General features: G+C 40.8%; 3 protein-coding genes across 5 annotated transcripts; 2 read left to right on the top strand and 1 right to left on the bottom strand.

The window, feature by feature from the left end:
* The first annotated feature begins 986 nt into the window (after positions 1-986).
* On the top strand, positions 987-5321 carry si:rp71-1c10.7 (uncharacterized). Its single transcript, XM_060858494.1, has 5 exons — positions 987-1241; positions 2936-3037; positions 3267-3404; positions 3587-3639; positions 3797-5321. Exons 1-4 carry the CDS (start codon positions 1160-1162, stop codon positions 3625-3627), a joined length of 363 nt encoding a protein of 120 aa, XP_060714477.1. The 5' UTR covers positions 987-1159; the 3' UTR covers positions 3628-3639; positions 3797-5321.
* A 136-nt stretch (positions 5322-5457) lies between these two features.
* Positions 5458-14736, bottom strand: znf646 (zinc finger protein 646). 3 transcript variants are annotated; one of them, XM_060858460.1, is made up of 5 exons: positions 14610-14736; positions 13498-13629; positions 9599-12502; positions 8388-9482; positions 5458-8018 (listed from the first exon to the last, which is right to left on the bottom strand). In XM_060858460.1, exons 3-5 carry the CDS (start codon positions 12262-12264, stop codon positions 7115-7117), a joined length of 4665 nt encoding a protein of 1554 aa, XP_060714443.1. In that variant the 5' UTR covers positions 12265-12502; positions 13498-13629; positions 14610-14736; the 3' UTR covers positions 5458-7114. The 3 variants fall into 3 exon arrangements, with proteins under 3 accessions (XP_060714443.1, XP_060714434.1, XP_060714452.1); XM_060858451.1 differs by lacking the exon at positions 14610-14736 and adding an exon at positions 13923-14060; XM_060858469.1 differs by lacking the exons at positions 13498-13629; positions 14610-14736 and adding an exon at positions 13923-14041.
* znf668 (zinc finger protein 668) lies at positions 14021-17569 on the top strand. Its single transcript, XM_060858482.1, has 2 exons — positions 14021-14161; positions 14612-17569. Exon 2 carries the CDS (start codon positions 14613-14615, stop codon positions 16557-16559), a length of 1947 nt encoding a protein of 648 aa, XP_060714465.1. The 5' UTR covers positions 14021-14161; position 14612; the 3' UTR covers positions 16560-17569.
* Positions 17570-17650: the final 81 nt, after the last annotated feature.

Here is a 17650-nt window from a genome sequence, read left to right as displayed (position 1 = left end):
CATTGTTTATGATCATGCTATTAAGAAAAAAAATGTCTAAGAGATATATTTAAACCAAATAATTTAGCACTAATGATTTACAGCCTGATGTGTCGGTTTTTTTGTTTGAGCAGCATGTTTTCTTTTATTTGGCTTTGATTCAGATAAGCTATATGCATGATGGCATTTACATGGTCTAAATGCAAATGACATTCAGTCTTAAAATGGAGTTCATTTAAATGTTAAAATGCGGATGTCATCAGGCTTTACAGTCTGAAACAAAAAAAAAAAAAACGTTATACTTTACATGTATAGCTATGGGCCTTATTAATAAGAATGACAAATGTCAACCTGAATAAAAGGAGCATTATTTATTCAACTATTGCCTAGAAAATAATGAAAGTACATAAATGCTCTGCATCTGTAGTTCAGTGTTGCCCATTTATGTTCAGTGGAAAAACTTTTCTCTTCTTTCTTCATTTTGTTACGTCTGTGTTGCTAAGAAACGTGTGTGTTTTTTCCTAGTGATGGTAATAATCCCACCCCAGGGCTGTGAGACAGGGCTGTTTGTCAGACTGCGCTTTGGCGCAGCTTCAGCGCGTGGCGTCACTGGGTGTGGTGACTTTAACGAGCCCATCGGGCCTCACATGGTATTATGAAAGTCTGGGGTCTGTTCCTTCTGTCCTTCTCAAACTTCTTCAAGCCTCTTACAATAGTTTTTTAATTAGGTTCAGTGTCTGTTTAATATCTAAAAAAAAATACGTGGGCAAAATATGTTAGAAAAATAATTTTAAAAAGTATAACCCATAGTTTAACCCACGCAACTGTGTTATTTCCATAACTGGTAAGTTTCATGTAAACTTGTGGTAACTCAGTCTAGCACTTTAGTGGAGCCAAACACCGTTACGGGATGTCCTACAGTGTCACTGAAAACTGTTCTCCAGAAAAGCTGTTCGCTGTATACAAAGCCAATCTCAGTGCAGTGAAGAGGAAATGAGTCATAGGAGCTGTAGCCAGAGCGTGGGTGTGGGCGCTGTTAAAACAAGGCCCACTCTCGCCATGACTGACTCACATGCGCTCTGCGCTGCGCTGCGCTGCTCTGCGCTCTAACGCTCCACATCAGCCGCCGCTTTCACACTTCACATTTCACACACACTGAAATTTGACTATACGAAGCTCAATGGATATCGGCACTCTTTTCCGTACCCTCTGCTTGGTTCTCGTGGCTGGAACCCATTTAAGTGGAACAAAGGCGGAAAAAAGTAAGAATATCCTTTGGCTTAATTCATATATTCCATGTATTTGGATTATTTAACATTGTGTACGTTCACCAAAGTGTGTGTTTGGTCTATTTGAGAGCATGTGATAGTTTCAATAGCAGGTACAAAATAGTGATTGATTAAAAACAGCGTCCCGGTTTACGGTCACGTTAGATGAACATGGCTCGGCTCGTAAAGTTCCTCGTCGTATGGAGTCGTTTCCTTTAGCAGCTGGAGTTCCCACCGGTTCCGCATTCCGATGGCCTTGTTTCATTCCGTCACGCAGCATGAGCTGATGTTCCTGCGCGCTCAGGCCACATCCCCAAATGCCTCCATATCCCACATGTAGTGTACTACTCAGGATCTGGGAGCTTTTACTTATTGGACGTAGTGCACATAGTGTAGGGAGTGTGTAGCGGTTTGGGATACAGCCTCAGCTTCTTGGCCATTAGATGTGAAGTTTGTGGAGATCTGGAACAGATTCCAGGGTGGAGCAGAGCAGCAAATGTAATGAGAAAATCTTTAGACAATACGCAGCCTGGGAAGATGTTTATTCTCCAAATACACTTTGTGTGGTTTAGGCTGCACTTCATTAGTTGTCTCCTGTTTATTCATGAGGCAACGTAATGGAACACATTAAACACCAAATGAACTCTTAGAGTATGTTTACACATTTTACTACATACAACACTAATACTTCATGTCATAGACACTATAATATGATAATCCTATGATACACTATGATAATCCTATGTACACACACACACACACACACACACACACACACACATTTCTAATACAACTGCACCAAATGCTGTACAGGTCATTACAATTAATGCTGAGATGAACCATTGGAAATGTCTATAAATCATCCAAAATTACATCAATAGATTTGTGCAGGTGTGAAAGACAACATAAGCCGAGTAAAGGTGTTTTTTTTTCAGTATAGGTAGTTGAGTGGAGTTACCTGTTTCATACTAATCTCATTCATTGCTGACTTCACAGTAAGTTGAATTGCTGACTTCAAAGTTCACAGGAAGTCTCATTTTAACTCATTCTTTACCCAGCTGCTTTTGTAAATTTTATTTTAAATGATCAGAAATATTTTTTAAGGATTGTCCGTGCAGTACCGACTTTGCTTTATTTATACCTACATACTGTATATATAAAGTATTTGTTTTTAATATATTTTCACAGCAATCTTAACCTGTATAGTAGAATATTATTTTGCAGTATTGTCACCTGTGACATAATGATTATGGTGAACTCTGTGGGAGACGTCTAACCACAAGAATTTCGGTTTAGTTGCAAATTTGCGTCAGAAGCTTGTGTACAAGGTGAAAATCATCTGTGGTAGAACTGGGGTTCAGATTCCTATGAAGTCACTTAACTCCGTGCTTGCAATGTTCCTGTCTAAGCTGTCAGGAGCTGCATCACAATCTGGTCAAACATTCATACAGACAAATCTCTGCTTACACTCTTGAAGGCTGAGTAATAGCATTTCAACTCAAGTGCTCCACCACATCACTAGAGCGGAATTTCCCAGCTCATTTCATATGAATTAGAACTGAAACACAGGTCTCTGAAGTTCTTTCATTATAGTTTGACACTTGTGATACTCAATTTATTCACAGTTAATTATTGCACTAAAATATGTATAAACCTGTTCTTATTATTGTACATTTTTCTTCATACAGGTTACTCCTGTACACAGTCAGAGTTCTTTAACAGCGATCTGGGTGATTGTGTGCCTTGTTCTACATGCATACAGTTCCCCAAAACCCCATCATGTAACACATGTGAGTTAGTTTTTTTTTTAGAATTCTGCCAGTAATAGAGAACTGTTCATAGTAAGCCTATCAAAAGCATTTTATTGTGCTTTTAATAAATGCATTAGGAGTGGATCGAACAGTAGTAGTTGAAAGCATTAACAGCATTATGCTAAAATAAAGAAGTGCTTTATCTCTTTATATAAATTCCTAAAAGCAAATAAAACTCATCTAATCTATATTGTCCTGTGTTTAACAGGCCCACCAGTCGAGCACCATGATTCCTGGAGAGTAGCAGCCATTACCAGTTTCTCAGTGCTGGCAGCTGTGGTTGTTTTCGGAGCCTTGCTCATTGGAGTACTAGTACATCAATGCAAGTCCAAAAGGACTTTAAGCGGTAAGAATTAAACAGATCAACACAAAAGGAGCTTTTCTGTTGTTTGTATTATGCATGATTAAATAGAATCAGAGTACAAGCACCAATATATGAAGTAAATGAGATTGTGTCTAATTCCTGACACCTGAATACCTTTTTAGGGCTTTTCATAACTAATTAAATCCTTCATGCTTATCATTTAGAACCCATTGAAGAAACCACAGGTCCTCTTTATCCGGTGTAGGCAGATCATTAGGTATGTACTTGTTTTAAAGTTTTAATGATATAACATTTTACCTTTCATCGTACCCTACTAATGCTGACAAAATATTTGGAATGTAATAGTTACGACAGTTACCTGTGTATGTAGTGGGTACGTTCTAAAATACTGTTTGCCTTTTGCTTTTTTCCAGCAACAGAGAAAGGGAAAGAAGAATTCAAGGTATCAAGGAAGCTGTTGATTCAGTTGGCGATCTGTTTGCTAATACGTTGACTACAGAGTGTACTATTAGTAGCATTTGACTCTTCTAATTTATTATATTGGTAGATCCAACATACGCGATTAACACTCCAGAATATTCAGTTGGTGTAGAGTCACTGTGATCTCAAAAACCTCAGACTTTGTCCATCACTGTGTGAGCTTTCTTAAGGTGCTTTTTGAGTGGACTCCTATACATCAGCAACAATCAGATGCCTTACAACCGATGCCTTACAACCAATACAAATGGAGGAAATGGTTTGTGAACCTCTATTTTTTTTTAAAGGCATTCTATTTTTTTTTAGTGTTTAGTGAACACACTTATTCTGCTTTTTTTCATATCCCATTTTGAGCATTAATGGCCCCTTGTGTTCTTACAATGTCTATGAATGTCCATTTTTTTAATCCAGTGAAAACTGCCATATCCTTCCAGAACTGTAGTGTAGAAGTGGCTGTTTGATATAAAGAAATACCTTTTATACAGAAACTGTTTACCTCCACATTAGTTTTATACTGGCCTATTGAATGTAATATGTAATCAATGATTTGTAGAAACATTTTGTATATATTTGTGTCCTATGCACTGTTAGGATGTAGTCATTGTAGTGCTCAGAATGTTACTTAGCCTTTCTTTGGTGTTTGCGAAAACGCAAATCTGAATACAGGCAGGTGAGAAATTCAAGGAAAAACAGCTCTGTCGGGGGGTTGGGAGGATTTTCCTGGCATGGTTTAGATCAATTTCTATCCTCATAGAAATTAAATACCAAAAAAATAACTAATTAAATACCAATCTTGCATTGATTCTTTGAGACTTCAAACAAACAACAGCCCTGATCCTCCAGGAAAGTTCCAGACATATTTTGTGGTCTTGGCACGCATTGCCAAAGTGCCAGGATATGTGATGTCGCTTTACCTTAGCAAGATAAGTTTAAGTTTTTCCTTTGAATTTGCCTGTATCTCATCCAGAAAAGCTGCAGGTGATGATCGCATGTGACTGACTAGTCTACAACCAGTAAACATAAATGCAAACTACATATTAAAATACATTCATTTGTTTTTACATATGCTGCCATCCCATTTTGATGTATTATAGCAGGTTACATATACTGTAGCTGACCAAGTGTCCAATGACCACCCAACAAACCAGAACCCTCAACAACAGAATGAGCAATTGGCATACCATGCTTCAGACAAAAGATAGTGGTAAAGCTAAGATTAATTATACTACTTTCATTTTCTATCTTTTTTTGTTGTTGTTAGTCGCTGTTAGGTTATTAGATCAAAATTAAGGCCAGAGTTTGTCCCTTTTTAAAAAGGTTTACCTGATGTTAAACTGTAAAACAGCCTAAGCATTTATAGGCAATAAACTGAGACAACTGTTGCATATTCATTGAATGTGTATGTAAAAGCATGACATTTCTAAATGTTTTGAATTAATTTGGACTGTAAATAAAGGATTTTAAATAAATCAGTGTTCTAAATAAATAAATAAATAAATAAAAAAACAACACATCCTTTATAATATCCTCTATCTCCTGGATTATTAAAAGAAAAACACTGCTCCTTGCTGTAAAAAAAGAAAAGTGAATCCAGACCAACATTTACATTGTGTTTATTGAGTTCCAGGAAGTGAGGGCAAGAACATCTACAAATAAACAGTATCTGCTTAGTCCTCTACTTGAGAAAGAGAAACACTGATTGTAAGAACAAAAATAAATATTCTATATTTAAGATATATGTAACTGATTACAGTGAATCTCAAAGATTCCGAAGTCAGTGGAGTTTCATATTCAATGCCACCACGAAGGTCTACAACTCCTATTCTTAAATAATCAGTAAGTACTGAAATATAGGCATAAGTGGAAACTACTAATATGTTTTATTCTAAGTAGGGCAATGATATGAAATGGCACATAGAAATACAAACAGGAATCATATCCTTGACAAACAAAAATATACCTTCCCCATGATGCTTTGTGCATCAGATGAAAACATATGGTTTAATCATTTATATTATTTTTTTTTTAGTGATTAAGGTGTGAAACCTGAGTAATTTCAAAACTACTGAAAAGTGTCTCCATCTAGGAGGTGCAGCCCACCATAGAGCCCGACCGATCATGGATTACTGGGTCCCTTTTATGACGATCCCTATGTTTACTTATTATTTGATTAACCAGTTTTTTTGCTTAGCAATTGGAAGAACTGTAGGTTAAATAAAAATGATATTCAAAAGAATACATTAATTCACACATTGAGAAAATACATCTCAACCTTACCACTTGGCAACATTTAGAAACGCTTCACTTTGAAATGCTTTTGGAGTAAAAACATTTTAACCAGAAGTGGAAACACCTAGGCAGGTTACTGTTACAACTAAAACCCTGCATGTAAATTACCACATTAAAATGGTGATAACAGTTGTTCAGATCTTAACATGGGGTATAAATAGGATTTTAAATAAATAAATAAATATCATTGATATTTTCTATTTGGCAGGCCGAATGGAACTGCTAATAAATCTATGGCTGCTGTTTAACAGCATTAACGGTGTCATCCGTGATGAAAGTACTGAGGATGCTTGTACTTAAGACAGGATAATAGAACAAATGTCTATAATGATACGACTGAATACAGTGATCTGAAAACATAGATAAACATGCATAATGGGACTTTTCTTATTCACTAAAATATCAAGCTGTGTCAACAAATTATTTCTTTGATTCTATTAAAATGCAGCCAAACAATCGGTCGGACTCTACTCCTAGGTTATGTGCTGGGGAAAGTCTAGGAAAATATATCATACTTTTACCCCAGTCTTCATTTTGAGACCTATGATAGTACCATATATTTCTTTAGTTTGTGTGCACTCTGTGAGGAAAGAAAAAACAAAACAAAACAAAACAAAAAAAATACATCAAAACATTCAAATCTAAAATGGTTTTTGACAGGCACCATCACTTATTCTAAAGTTTCTACAGTATCACTGTCCCTACCAGAGGTAGTATCACGTCAATGCCAGTCTTAAGTGTCCTTTAAAGAAAAGTATTTGAAAATACAACAGTACAGGAGGCAACTACTGCCAAGAACAGCATCTGGCTTGGACACCATCTTGACAAATACAGCAGAAAAACCTGATGTGTTACGTTTATTGGCATTGGGCCTTGGGTGGGGAAAGAGTTCCATAACAGAAATGTTATTTTGTCGTCTTCCTTTGGAACGCAGAGATGTGAGTATTGGTCCTGCAGACTCTGCCTCAGAGGAAAGGCTCCACACCCAGTCCCATGAAGGCATTTGGATCCACGTTGAAGGAGGACTCAAAGGTCTGCTGGGCATTCTGGTGCAGCTTCTGGTGGTGTCGCAGGTTGGACTTGCTGGAGAAGCGCTTATCACAGAGAACACAGGAGAAAGGCTTCTCTTTCGTGTGAATGCGTCTGTGGCAGATAAGCTGGGTAGACACACGAAAGGCCTTGCCGCATTCCAGGCACTGGTAGCGCTTGGGCTCTGTATGAATTCGCCGGTGGTTCTTCAGTGCCATCAGGTTGGTGAACTCCTTTTGGCACACTGAGCAGAAAAAGGAGCCCGTTTTGTGGCTGTTCTTGTGGTTGAGCAGGGATCCGGCATGCCGATATGAACGCCCACAGTGCTCACACACATGGCTCTTCTCCTCTTTATCAAATGCCTCACCACCCTCTTGCTGATCTTCCTGGTCTGAGAAGCCTTCATGCATTTGGCCAAACTCTGGATCCATTTTGGCGAGATTTTGGATTCCTAGTTGTTGGTTAAATCCAGAATCCCAAGCCAAACTCTGTGACAACTGAATGTCTTGCTGATGACGAGACTGATCTTGGATGCTTTGGTGAACCTCCTGGTGCTGCTCGAAGCTGGCCATGTTGGGGAAGTTCTGCTGGCAAACACTGCAGTAATAAGGGAGTCCCTTGCTGTGAACCTCCATGTGACTCTGCAGGTGTGCAAACTCACAAAAGGTCTTTCCACAATCAGGACAGCAGTGACGAGCCATTTGAGAGTGGCTCTGGAGTTCCAGATGGTCAGTGAAGGTTTTCAGGCAGAGACTACAGTGGAGCAGATCAGCAGAATGAGTCTTTTTATGGTTGAGAAGAGATCCAGCGTGTCTATAGGAGCGTCCGCACTGGTCACACCTACAAAAGAGAATGAAAACTATAGTAAAATAATGGTTAGAATTTACAATAAAATTACAAATCCTAAACAGTGCAATTGATCCAGTTTTATTCAGAACATATGATTCAGATGTTAATCAGCCACCCAAGAATTTAGGTCATATAGTTGTATACTCCAAACATACAGCTATTCCTAATAATCATAGACACAAAGTCTCCTTGGGTTTTAACAGCTCCCTCTTGTGGGGAATCTTACTTGCATAGATGAAAAGTTTTGTCCTCCATATTTCTATCCATCCATAATGAAATTAATAAACGATTAAAACCTGCATGAATGAACAAAGGACCCTCTACATTTTGTATTAATTCACAACAAATGAATTCACTCACGTGTAACACTTGTCACCTCCATCCTGACTAAGTGGAGAGCTTGATGAGCTATTTCTGTAACAGCGATGTCTCTTAAGTCCAGATTTTCCCTGAAACCTTTTCCCACATATATGGCAGCTATAATGAATAACTCCTCTAGCGTGGATCTTTTGGTGGTTGTAGAGGATGCTAGAGAGACGGAAAGCTTTGCCACATGTTGTGCAGACATATTTTTTCTTTTGCGTGTGGATGCGAGTGTGATTACGTAATGCCATGGGATTTGAAAAAGGCTTGGCACAGAAGGAGCAGGTGAAATGGCCAGTTTTGTGCGTGTTCTTATGGTTCAGCAGACTGCCTGCATGACGGTAACTTCGACCACAAATGTTGCACTTGAAGGGCCTTTCCTCTTTTACCACAGATGTGGCTCCGTTGTGGTTATGGTCAGAAACTGCAGGGGTAGACTTAGGGTCAGGTTCTGTGCTACAGGTGTGGCCTGCAAGTAGTAGTGCACTAGGAAATACCAGCTTGCAATTTTTGCATGCTAATTCCTTTGCTCGTCGCCGACCTCTACCCTTTCCTTTCAATGCTGCATTCTTGCAATTTTGTTTACAAGTATGGTTCAGTAATTGTTTGTTTCCCCGGAATGCCTTCCCACAGTCCTGGCAACAGTGTTTTTTGATTGAGAAATGAATGCGTAAATGGTTCTTCATCGCTAACTGGTTGCTGTAGGTATTGTTGCAAACGGCACAATAATATTCTCCCGTCTTGTGAGAGTTTTTGTGGTTGACCAGACTCCCAGCGTGCCGATAACTTCGCCCACACTGGTCACAGACAAAAGGCCGTGGGTCATTAGGATCCCCTGAGTGGCTGTCTTTTTCTGGGCTGGACTGTTCGCTAACAGGAACGTCTTTTTGCTTGCGGCGTCGGCCGCGTCTTTTCCTGCTGGCACTGACCGCCTGCATCCCACTCACAGAGACACTTCCACTCATCTCCATTAGAGCCTGAATCTGTTTGTTGAGTTCCTCAATCTTGGCCTTGTTTTCCCGATGAACTCTCTGATGGTTCAAAAGTTGCTTGTGGATTTTAAAAGCCTTCCCACATTCGGTGCAACTATGCCTAGTAGAGGGGAGGGAAAAAGAATATTGAGTATCGACGTTAAATTTATGGTAACATTCATGCAGTTACAGAAGCCATGGAAGCATAATAAACATTTGGAACTAATCTTTACTTACTTCTTAACGTCAAAATGTGTTCTCTGGTGGTTCTTAAGGGCCAACAAGTTGTAAAAGCGCTTCTGACAGACAAAGCAACGGAACACTCCTGTTTTGTGTGACTTCTTGTGATTTAGAAGGGAGCCTGCATGTCTGTAGGAACGTCCACACTGGTCACATTTGTACAGTCTCCCTCCACTCTCTGAACTCTCCTTAAAATATTCAGGCTTGTGGCTGAGAGCATTGATGATATCTCTTTTGTCATCATACTCTTCGAGACTCTCATCGCACTGCCCAGGGCAATTATGACTCTCAAGTTGAGCAACACTGGTACAGACTACACCACACGTCCCACAGATAATACTCTCGTTTTCTTCTTTTGGTTGGTGCCCATTCTGGTTCTGTGTTACATATTGTTCTGGTTGTCCATCCACTGTATTGCTATGTAAAAGCTGATGGGCTAGAAGGTCCTGTTTTTTTGTGAAACTTTCTCCACAAGTGCTACAGATAATCAAATTACAGTCACCTTGCTGGACCTGACCTGGTTCCTCATCTTTCTCAGCCTCTAGGGAGGACATAGAGGAGGGGCCTGATGTTGATGGGGTTCCGTGGATTTGAGTGTGACCACGAAGATGGCTCCTGAGTGCCCGCATGCTGGTGTAATGGTTCCCACACACTGAACACTGATACATCTCTCCATCATCCTCCTCGTCGTCTTCTTCATCGCTGTTTTTGCAGTGGAGTTTTTCATTGTCACTCATCATTTGATCATGCATAGTGTCATGAAAGTAAGAAATGTCACTATTGTTGTGTCTCTCAAAAGCCATTTGCTCCTCTGAATCTCCCACAGCAGGTTTAAAATCTGCAGTCTTAAAGTCCATATCACCATCAGGACCGATACTGTTTGACTGATATTGCTGATTCAAAAGAGGGCACATGTGCGACTTGATCCCTGCAATATCAGTAAATGTCTTTCCACAGTCTGCACACATGTGCCTCTCCATTAGGGCTTCATCCTGAGGTAGGTCCAGGTGTCTATCCTCAGAGAACGAACCGTCAAATTGTTCATGGATTTCCGAGCCATTGGGATCGCTGACATTCTCGTCATCGGAATCCATGTGTACGGAGTCTCCCAAATCCTGATTAAGGCCCAGAAGCCCGCTCACATCGCCGTCATGAGTAAAGCTTCCATGCTGATTTTCATGTGTTAAGGGCTCTGAAGAAAGCCAGTCCCCTTCAGCAGTTGGAATCACCATAGATGGTCTCCCCTTGTGGATGCGAAGGTGGCTGCGCAACGCAGCCAGATGTGGGTAGTTCTTACGGCAGATAGAGCACTGGAAAATACCTGTCTGGTGAGAACGCTTGTGGTTAATGAGACTACCCGCATGTCGGTAGCTCTTGCCACAAACGTTACATTTAAAACGACGGTCCGAACTTCCAGACTGATCTTGTTTATCCTCAGTAGCTTGCTCCAAAAGTTCAGGGTTGAGGTCTTCTGAAGGCAGGGCCAGATGCTCTCCCTGAGTATCTAAAAGTGGTGGGTCATCACCAATGGGGTGAGGTACATATATATGACCATTTTCCATTGGTCCCTGGGTTTGGTCATAATCAACAGCTTTATCGAGTAATGAAGGCAATGGCGGAGTGTCACTGGAGGATGGATATGGATTAGACTCAGGTGACTGATTAATACTATATGAAAAAGGGTGGTCTTCTGGTATGTTAGCAGGGAGCTCAAAGGACACTGAAGAAGAGTTATGCAACATAATGTGATTTTGAAACTCATCATCGTTAGGAAATGCTGATTGACAAAGGTGGCAAAAATGTGTATTTGCCCCCCCATTCTGTAGCACCTTTGACACCACTTCTGACTCAGCATCTGTATAAGCCTCTGAGGACAATGGGCTAGCCATGCTTGGATGACTTCTAGTTTTACTGTGGATTCGTTGGTGACTGGTAAGGGCAGCAAGGTTGTTGAACTGTTTGAAACAGACTGAACACTCAAATATGCCCATCTGATGAGTTTTTTTGTGATTTATCAGGCTTCCATGATGCCTATACGTCTTCTCGCACATATCGCATTTAAACGGTCGATCCTCGTCATCGCCAGTGGCGTCATGTTCACCAGCAGAGCCTGGAATCAGCTCTGACATCAAACCATTGCTGAAGCCATTATCAGGGGCAACATCCAACTCCAAGTCTGGTGGCAGTTCTGGGATAATATCAAAATCTTGCTGAGCTACTTGCTGTAATTGCTCGTCATCACAAATGTCTTCAGTCTGACTATCCTTCAGCTCATTGTTCTTTGTTCTTTCCTGGAACACTCTATTGCGATGCACCTTTTGGTGAGTTGCCAGTTGGGTTGCGAGGCGAAAGCCTTTCCCACAGTCCAGGCAAGTGTACTTCTTTCGTGAAGTGTGAATACGCAAATGACTTTTGAGAGCCAATGCGTTGGACAGCTTCCGCGCACAAATGTGACACTGGAAGGAGCCAATGTCATGAGTTTTCTTATGATTAGCCAAACTCCCAGCATGTCTGTATCCCCGTCCACATTCGTCGCATTTGAATTTCCTGTCATCCTCGGACTGATGACATGATTCTGTGTGCTCCAAAAGACTGGGCATGTTGGAACATGCTATACCACAGTGCTTGCATAAAAAGCCTTTGGTCTTGCCTGGCTGTTGCATAGCCACAATGGTATAAAAGAGTGATGTAAAATACTAACAAGAGCCAGTTTGAGTATGAGGAATGGAAGCACCTTTTTTTTTTTTTTTTTTTTTTTTAAAAAGGTGAGGTCCTTGTGATGGTGTATGTAAAGTCCATATGCAGGGGTAAAGTTTAGGAAAGGAGAAATGAATGCATTCTTTTCCATGCCATTGAAAATCTGATAACTGGGCTCATAAGCGTGTACACAGTGGATGGACACTGGGGGAGAGAGAAAGAGAGAGAGAGAGAGAGAGAGAGGTTAAAAATGTTTGATGTTTGTACAGCACTACTAAAGATTCATCAAATAGCATTTTAGACAATTTTTAATGCAATAAATGGTCTACTAATCTTAGCAGGACTGATCTTTGTGCATCAGATGAACCTTTTGGGGATCTTTATTTAATCTTTTTATATCAGGCACTTTGGTTAAAAATGTAACTGCTAAAAGTTAAATTTAAGTAATTTACCAATACAGAAATGATCTGTCTTGATTTGTGGATGCACTGTTGAAAGGTCATACTGACTTGAGAGGTTATATCTAAAATGAGCAAAGATGAACAGATTTATCATTTTTTGGAACATTAATCATAAATCCACTTGCCTGGAGATGGCTTACTGCACGTGTACCAAAAAGTAAACATGTCCCTATTCCCATATTCAGCAGAGGAACTGAGGCGATCACATATAGTTACATGTTGCGAGAAAAAAAAAGTTTCTTCTTAAGTAAAAATAAATAAATAAATGGTCATTTTGATTGAAACGGAAAGCAAAGTTTTAGATAATATTCCGTCGTATGTAACATTTATAAACGTGTCCGTCGATTTTGTGAGAATTTTTACACGATTTAGGTTTTAACTTGTAGAGACTAAGGCAGCTGGCTAACACAATGGACTTCTATTTACACAGTAAACAATTCCCTTTGCATGGTAGCTAGCACGGCAAACATAACCTTGTCACTAAACTGGCTACCGTCTTGATTTTTAAACGCACCAGAACTGAAATACACGTGAATTGCCGAAGTTAAAGCAACAATCTGTAATTAATCGGCCATCTGATCAAAACAAGATGATAAACTGAACAAGCATCGACACGCATTAGCTTAATGTATCCAGATAGCTCGCTAGCCTGTTAGCATTTCCTAATAAAACACCTAGCATAAGTTCTGACTAACACCAAATAGCTATCGTTGCAGAATGATGGTATAAAGTACATACACAAGACCTCGCAGATGTTTTCGAAGGGTTTGTTATTCGCAGGTGTGTTAAATCCATTTGCTTTTTGACTCAGGGCGGCTGTACACGTCCCCGTCCGCACCAATTGTCTTTTCCCACTTCCGGCTGCTGCCGCTGAGAAACAGGAAATGTGCAACAATGAAACAAGGTCCGACGGCAAAATTTTCACGATTTACATAAATATCATATAACTAACATCCCAAACATGATAAAAAAAAAACGATACTTTCCGTATCCTAAACGAACGGGCACCTTGTTCACCTTATTTTCGATGTTTGTTTCTCGTCAAACGTTAACTGTAGCCGTATTTTAGCTGTTAGCTTGTTCTATTTCTCCTCCCACAATAACACAATACCCGTTTTCTAGTCCGAATGCTAACTAGTTATGTCCGACTGTGATGTTCTTACCATAACGCCAAGTCTAGCAGGCGTTTGTAGACAACAAATAGATGGTGTTATTTCTTCATAGACTGAAATATCACTCTTTTTTTTGTTACAGTCTCGTGGAGTTGCGGAAACGCTGAAGCTTCTTACCGACTCGGACTCACGGTCCTAAAGCCTCTCGGGTACTGAAGCGCACCGGTGACTCAGTTCAGTTCCCATTCAGCTCGGAAAACAGCTCTTACGTCTTAATATTGAAGTTACTGGTAAGATATTATTCATCATATTGCACACATACTTTGTGAAACGTAATAATGATACATACACCGACGGATGGTTTAAAGTACCTATAGCTCGTATAGTTCAGCGGTCCTAAAGCCAGCCATTTTGTGTTACACTGGCTGTTTTGTGTGGGCTTAAATAAAAAATTGTGTCCTTAAATAATAACGCATGCATGATTATGACCGATATATCTGGCCACCCGGAAGATTATAGTCAGGTGTTTGACTGTAGATGCTAGACAACTTCCCCTTGCGAGTGTTTTGTCTATAGCTAACTAATTGTCCCTGAGGTCCTAATGCCGGCCATTTTGTGTCGCCTGCTGTACTCTGTAAATGATCTGTTCACTTTAATACTAACCACTAAGCTGACGTGCAAACACTGGAATTATCCACGTTCTGGCTTTGACCTCATAACAAAATATTATTAACTTACAGAATGATGGCCTCCCCTCAGCCAGGCAGCCCACCTACAGTTGAGCAGATTACACCAACTCCTGAGACTGAGCCCAGTGAAGAGAGTGAGAACATAGCTGAGAAACCAACTAAAAGAAGAAACAAAGGGAAACTGTCAAAATCCCAGAACATATTTAAATGCTTAGTATGTCACGAAGCATTTTCCAGCCCATCAGCCTTACGGAGCCATAAACTCTCAGCTCATGGTCAAGACAAGCAGCAACCATACACCTGTGGGCAATGCAGCAAGACCTTCTCCAGTCGAGCTCAACTCTCTAAGCATCAGCGCTCACATTCGGCTGAGCGTCCATTCCAATGCCCTGAGTGCCATAAAGCATACAAGACCCACACTGAGTTGCGCAATCACAGCCGCTCCCACACTGGAGAAAAACCCTTTGTTTGTACTGAATGTGGCAAGGCATTTATGCAGGCCATCTGCCTGCGCATTCACATGACGCAACACAGTGGTGACAGGCCTCATTCTTGTCCGCAATGCACTAAGAGCTATCCTACGCTGTCCAAGCTGAAAGTTCACCAGCGCTCCCACACAGGAGAGAAGCCTTATTTCTGTGCAGAATGTGGCAAGAGTTTTGCCGACCCCTCTGTGTACCGCAAGCACCGGCGCAATCACCAAGGCCACCGGCCATATTCCTGCCAGCAGTGTTCCAAGACATATACAGAGCTCAAGGATCTCAAGAACCATGAGCGTTCTCATACAGGTGAAAAGCCGTACCTTTGCTCAGACTGTGGCAAGGCCTTTTCACGCTCCTCCTCCTTGGCCTGCCACCTGCGTATTCACTCCCAGAGCAAGCCATACCAGTGTGAGCAATGTGGCAAAGGCTTCACTCAGCTCTCTTCCTACCAATCCCACCTTCGCACGCACTCAGGTGAGAAGCCCTTTCTATGTCCACAATGTGGAAAGATGTTCTCAGACCCTTCCAGCTTCCGCCGCCACCAGAGGGCACATCAGGGATTTAAGCCCTACCCTTGTGACAAGTGTACCAAGAGATTTCGACAGCCAGCCGATCTGGCCGTGCATCAGCGTGTGCATTCGGGTCAAAGGCCATACAAATGCCAAAATTGCGACAAGGCCTTTGTTGCTTCCTGGGATCTGCGTCGGCACATGCTGGTGCACACTGGCCTTCGACCATTTTCCTGCACCGATTGTGGCAAGTCCTTTGCAGAGCGCTCCAGTCTTAACAAGCACAGGAGGGTGCATTCTGGAGAGCGGCCATTCAAGTGCCAGATGTGTTTCAAGTCATTTGTCATGTCATCCAGTCTGCGCAAACACGAAAGGACTCACATACCCGAGAGACCAGTGCGACAAGAACAGGCCCCTGATTCTGAGCAAGTCGTTCCCCAAAACAGCAGACCACAATTCTCTTGTGTTCATTGTGACATGATTACCTTTGGAACATGGGAGGAGGTGCAGGCCCACAACAGCCTCCATGCAATCTCTCCTCCATCAGATTCCACAGATATTCGCATTGGCCCTTTTATTTGTGAGACATGCCAGGCTGAGTTCCCTCAGTTATCTGAACTCCAGGCACATGAGAAGGTACACCCCAAGCCACGGCCACATGTATGTGAAAGCTGCGGCAAAGGTTTCCTGAACAAAGCTGGATTACGCAAGCATCAGCGCATCCATTCTAACAGCCGCCCACACTGCTGTGCAGTCTGCGGTAAATCTTTCCTCTTTGCTGCTTACCTCCGCAAACATCTGCGTACACACCGTGAAAATCAGACATCATCGCCCCTGCCACAGACAGACATTACCCACACACAGCCACTGCCATCCCCACCGAGCTCAGCCTCCCTAATAAAATCGGAGCCTGCTACGATTTCTCTAACTGTGCCTGTCATCGTACCAGCAACAGCATTTCAGACAATGTCAGGACATGTGTACAAAAACAAAGATGAGGACAACTGAAATAAAAATGTATTGAACATGATTTTCAATATTGGGTGGGTGTTTGATTAAGGTAGCACAAAGTTTTTTGTTTCCTACCTGGTAGGCATGTGACAGGCCTTACAAAGCACCTGTGTGGGCAATAGTCCCAGACTGGCATGCCATACAAGAAAAGGCAGGTAGTGTTACTGCCTAGGTCTCCAATGACCCAGGTTTGGAGAATGTTCTGCCAGAATATGTACTGGCTAATATATATTGCCCCAGGGTGTGAATGAATGTGTGAATGTGTATATGCATGGTGCTTTGCAATGAACTGGTGTCCTATACAGGGTATATTCACACGCACTGTGATCCACTGCAATCAGGATAAAGCAGTGGCTTAAAATCAGTGGGTAAACTCACAGAGTGGATCTTTAGAGAAGAATGCTGTTGTACCAAACACAGATACATACAAGTCTCTTAATAATTCCTGCTGCCCCTTCAACTCTTAGCAGGTTTTTCAAAGATTACTTGGATTGTTAAGGGTTTTTGGCTTAATTTAAAGTTTTTGGCTTAAGATCAGAACTCTGTTGTAAGGTTCAACATAGAACACTTCACATGTTTATTTAAAACATTTTAAGGGTTGTGTATGTACCTTTTTTACTGATTGTATAAACCAAGAAGTTTTGTATGATGACTAGAAAAAGATGCTGGTTAAACATGATTATTATTATTATTATTATTATTATTATTATTATTATTATTATTATTATTATTTTATTATTATTATTAATACATATAACTGTGTATTTGTGTGGTTGATCATTGCTGCTATATCAAATTTTATATCAATCTTTGATATACGTGTTTTCCCTGAGGTTTCATTTTGTTTAATAGGGTACTGAAAGGGTCAGTATTTTACATAAAAGTCAACTTTACAAAAATGCATGAATTTATTAGGTTATAGAAAAGACCCGTACATGTCAAATCACCTTCCACCACCAGACAAATGTCAGTTGTCTATTCTGCATTCAATAAAGCATCTCAAACAATTTCAACAGATTCTGTTTTTTTTTTTTTTTTTTTTTTTTTGTAGTTTTATTTCTAACAAAATTGTTGTTTTTTTTGTTTGT

The sequence above is a fragment of the Tachysurus vachellii genome, chromosome 2, assembly GCF_030014155.1.
Source record: "Tachysurus vachellii isolate PV-2020 chromosome 2, HZAU_Pvac_v1, whole genome shotgun sequence".
Taxonomy (NCBI): Eukaryota; Metazoa; Chordata; class Actinopteri; order Siluriformes; family Bagridae; genus Tachysurus; species Tachysurus vachellii.
The sequence above is the reverse complement of the archived record's forward strand: the minus strand, read 5'-3'. Positions and strand labels throughout refer to the sequence as shown.

What these genes read in the sequence shown, in the direction of transcription:
- si:rp71-1c10.7 (XM_060858494.1), top strand. Translation starts at nt 1,160, where the DNA reads ATGGATATCGGCACTCTTTTCCGTACCCTCTGCTTGGTTCTCGTGGCT. An exon ending in AACCCCATCATGTAACACAT is followed by an intron (nt 3,038 to 3,266) that starts GTGAGTTAGTTT and finishes TGTGTTTAACAG; the next exon opens with GCCCACCAGTCGAGCACCAT. An exon ending in GTCCAAAAGGACTTTAAGCG is followed by an intron (nt 3,405 to 3,586) that starts GTAAGAATTAAA and finishes CTTATCATTTAG; the next exon opens with AACCCATTGAAGAAACCACA.
- znf668 (XM_060858482.1), top strand. Translation starts at nt 14,613, where the DNA reads ATGATGGCCTCCCCTCAGCCAGGCAGCCCACCTACAGTTGAGCAGATT.
- znf646 (XM_060858460.1), bottom strand. Translation starts at nt 12,264, where the DNA reads ATGCAACAGCCAGGCAAGACCAAAGGCTTTTTATGCAAGCACTGTGGT. An exon ending in ACACATTTTGACGTTAAGAA is followed by an intron (nt 9,483 to 9,598) that starts GTAAGTAAAGAT and finishes CCCCTCTACTAG; the next exon opens with GCATAGTTGCACCGAATGTG. An exon ending in GGAGGTGACAAGTGTTACAC is followed by an intron (nt 8,019 to 8,387) that starts GTGAGTGAATTC and finishes TCTCTTTTGTAG; the next exon opens with GTGTGACCAGTGCGGACGCT.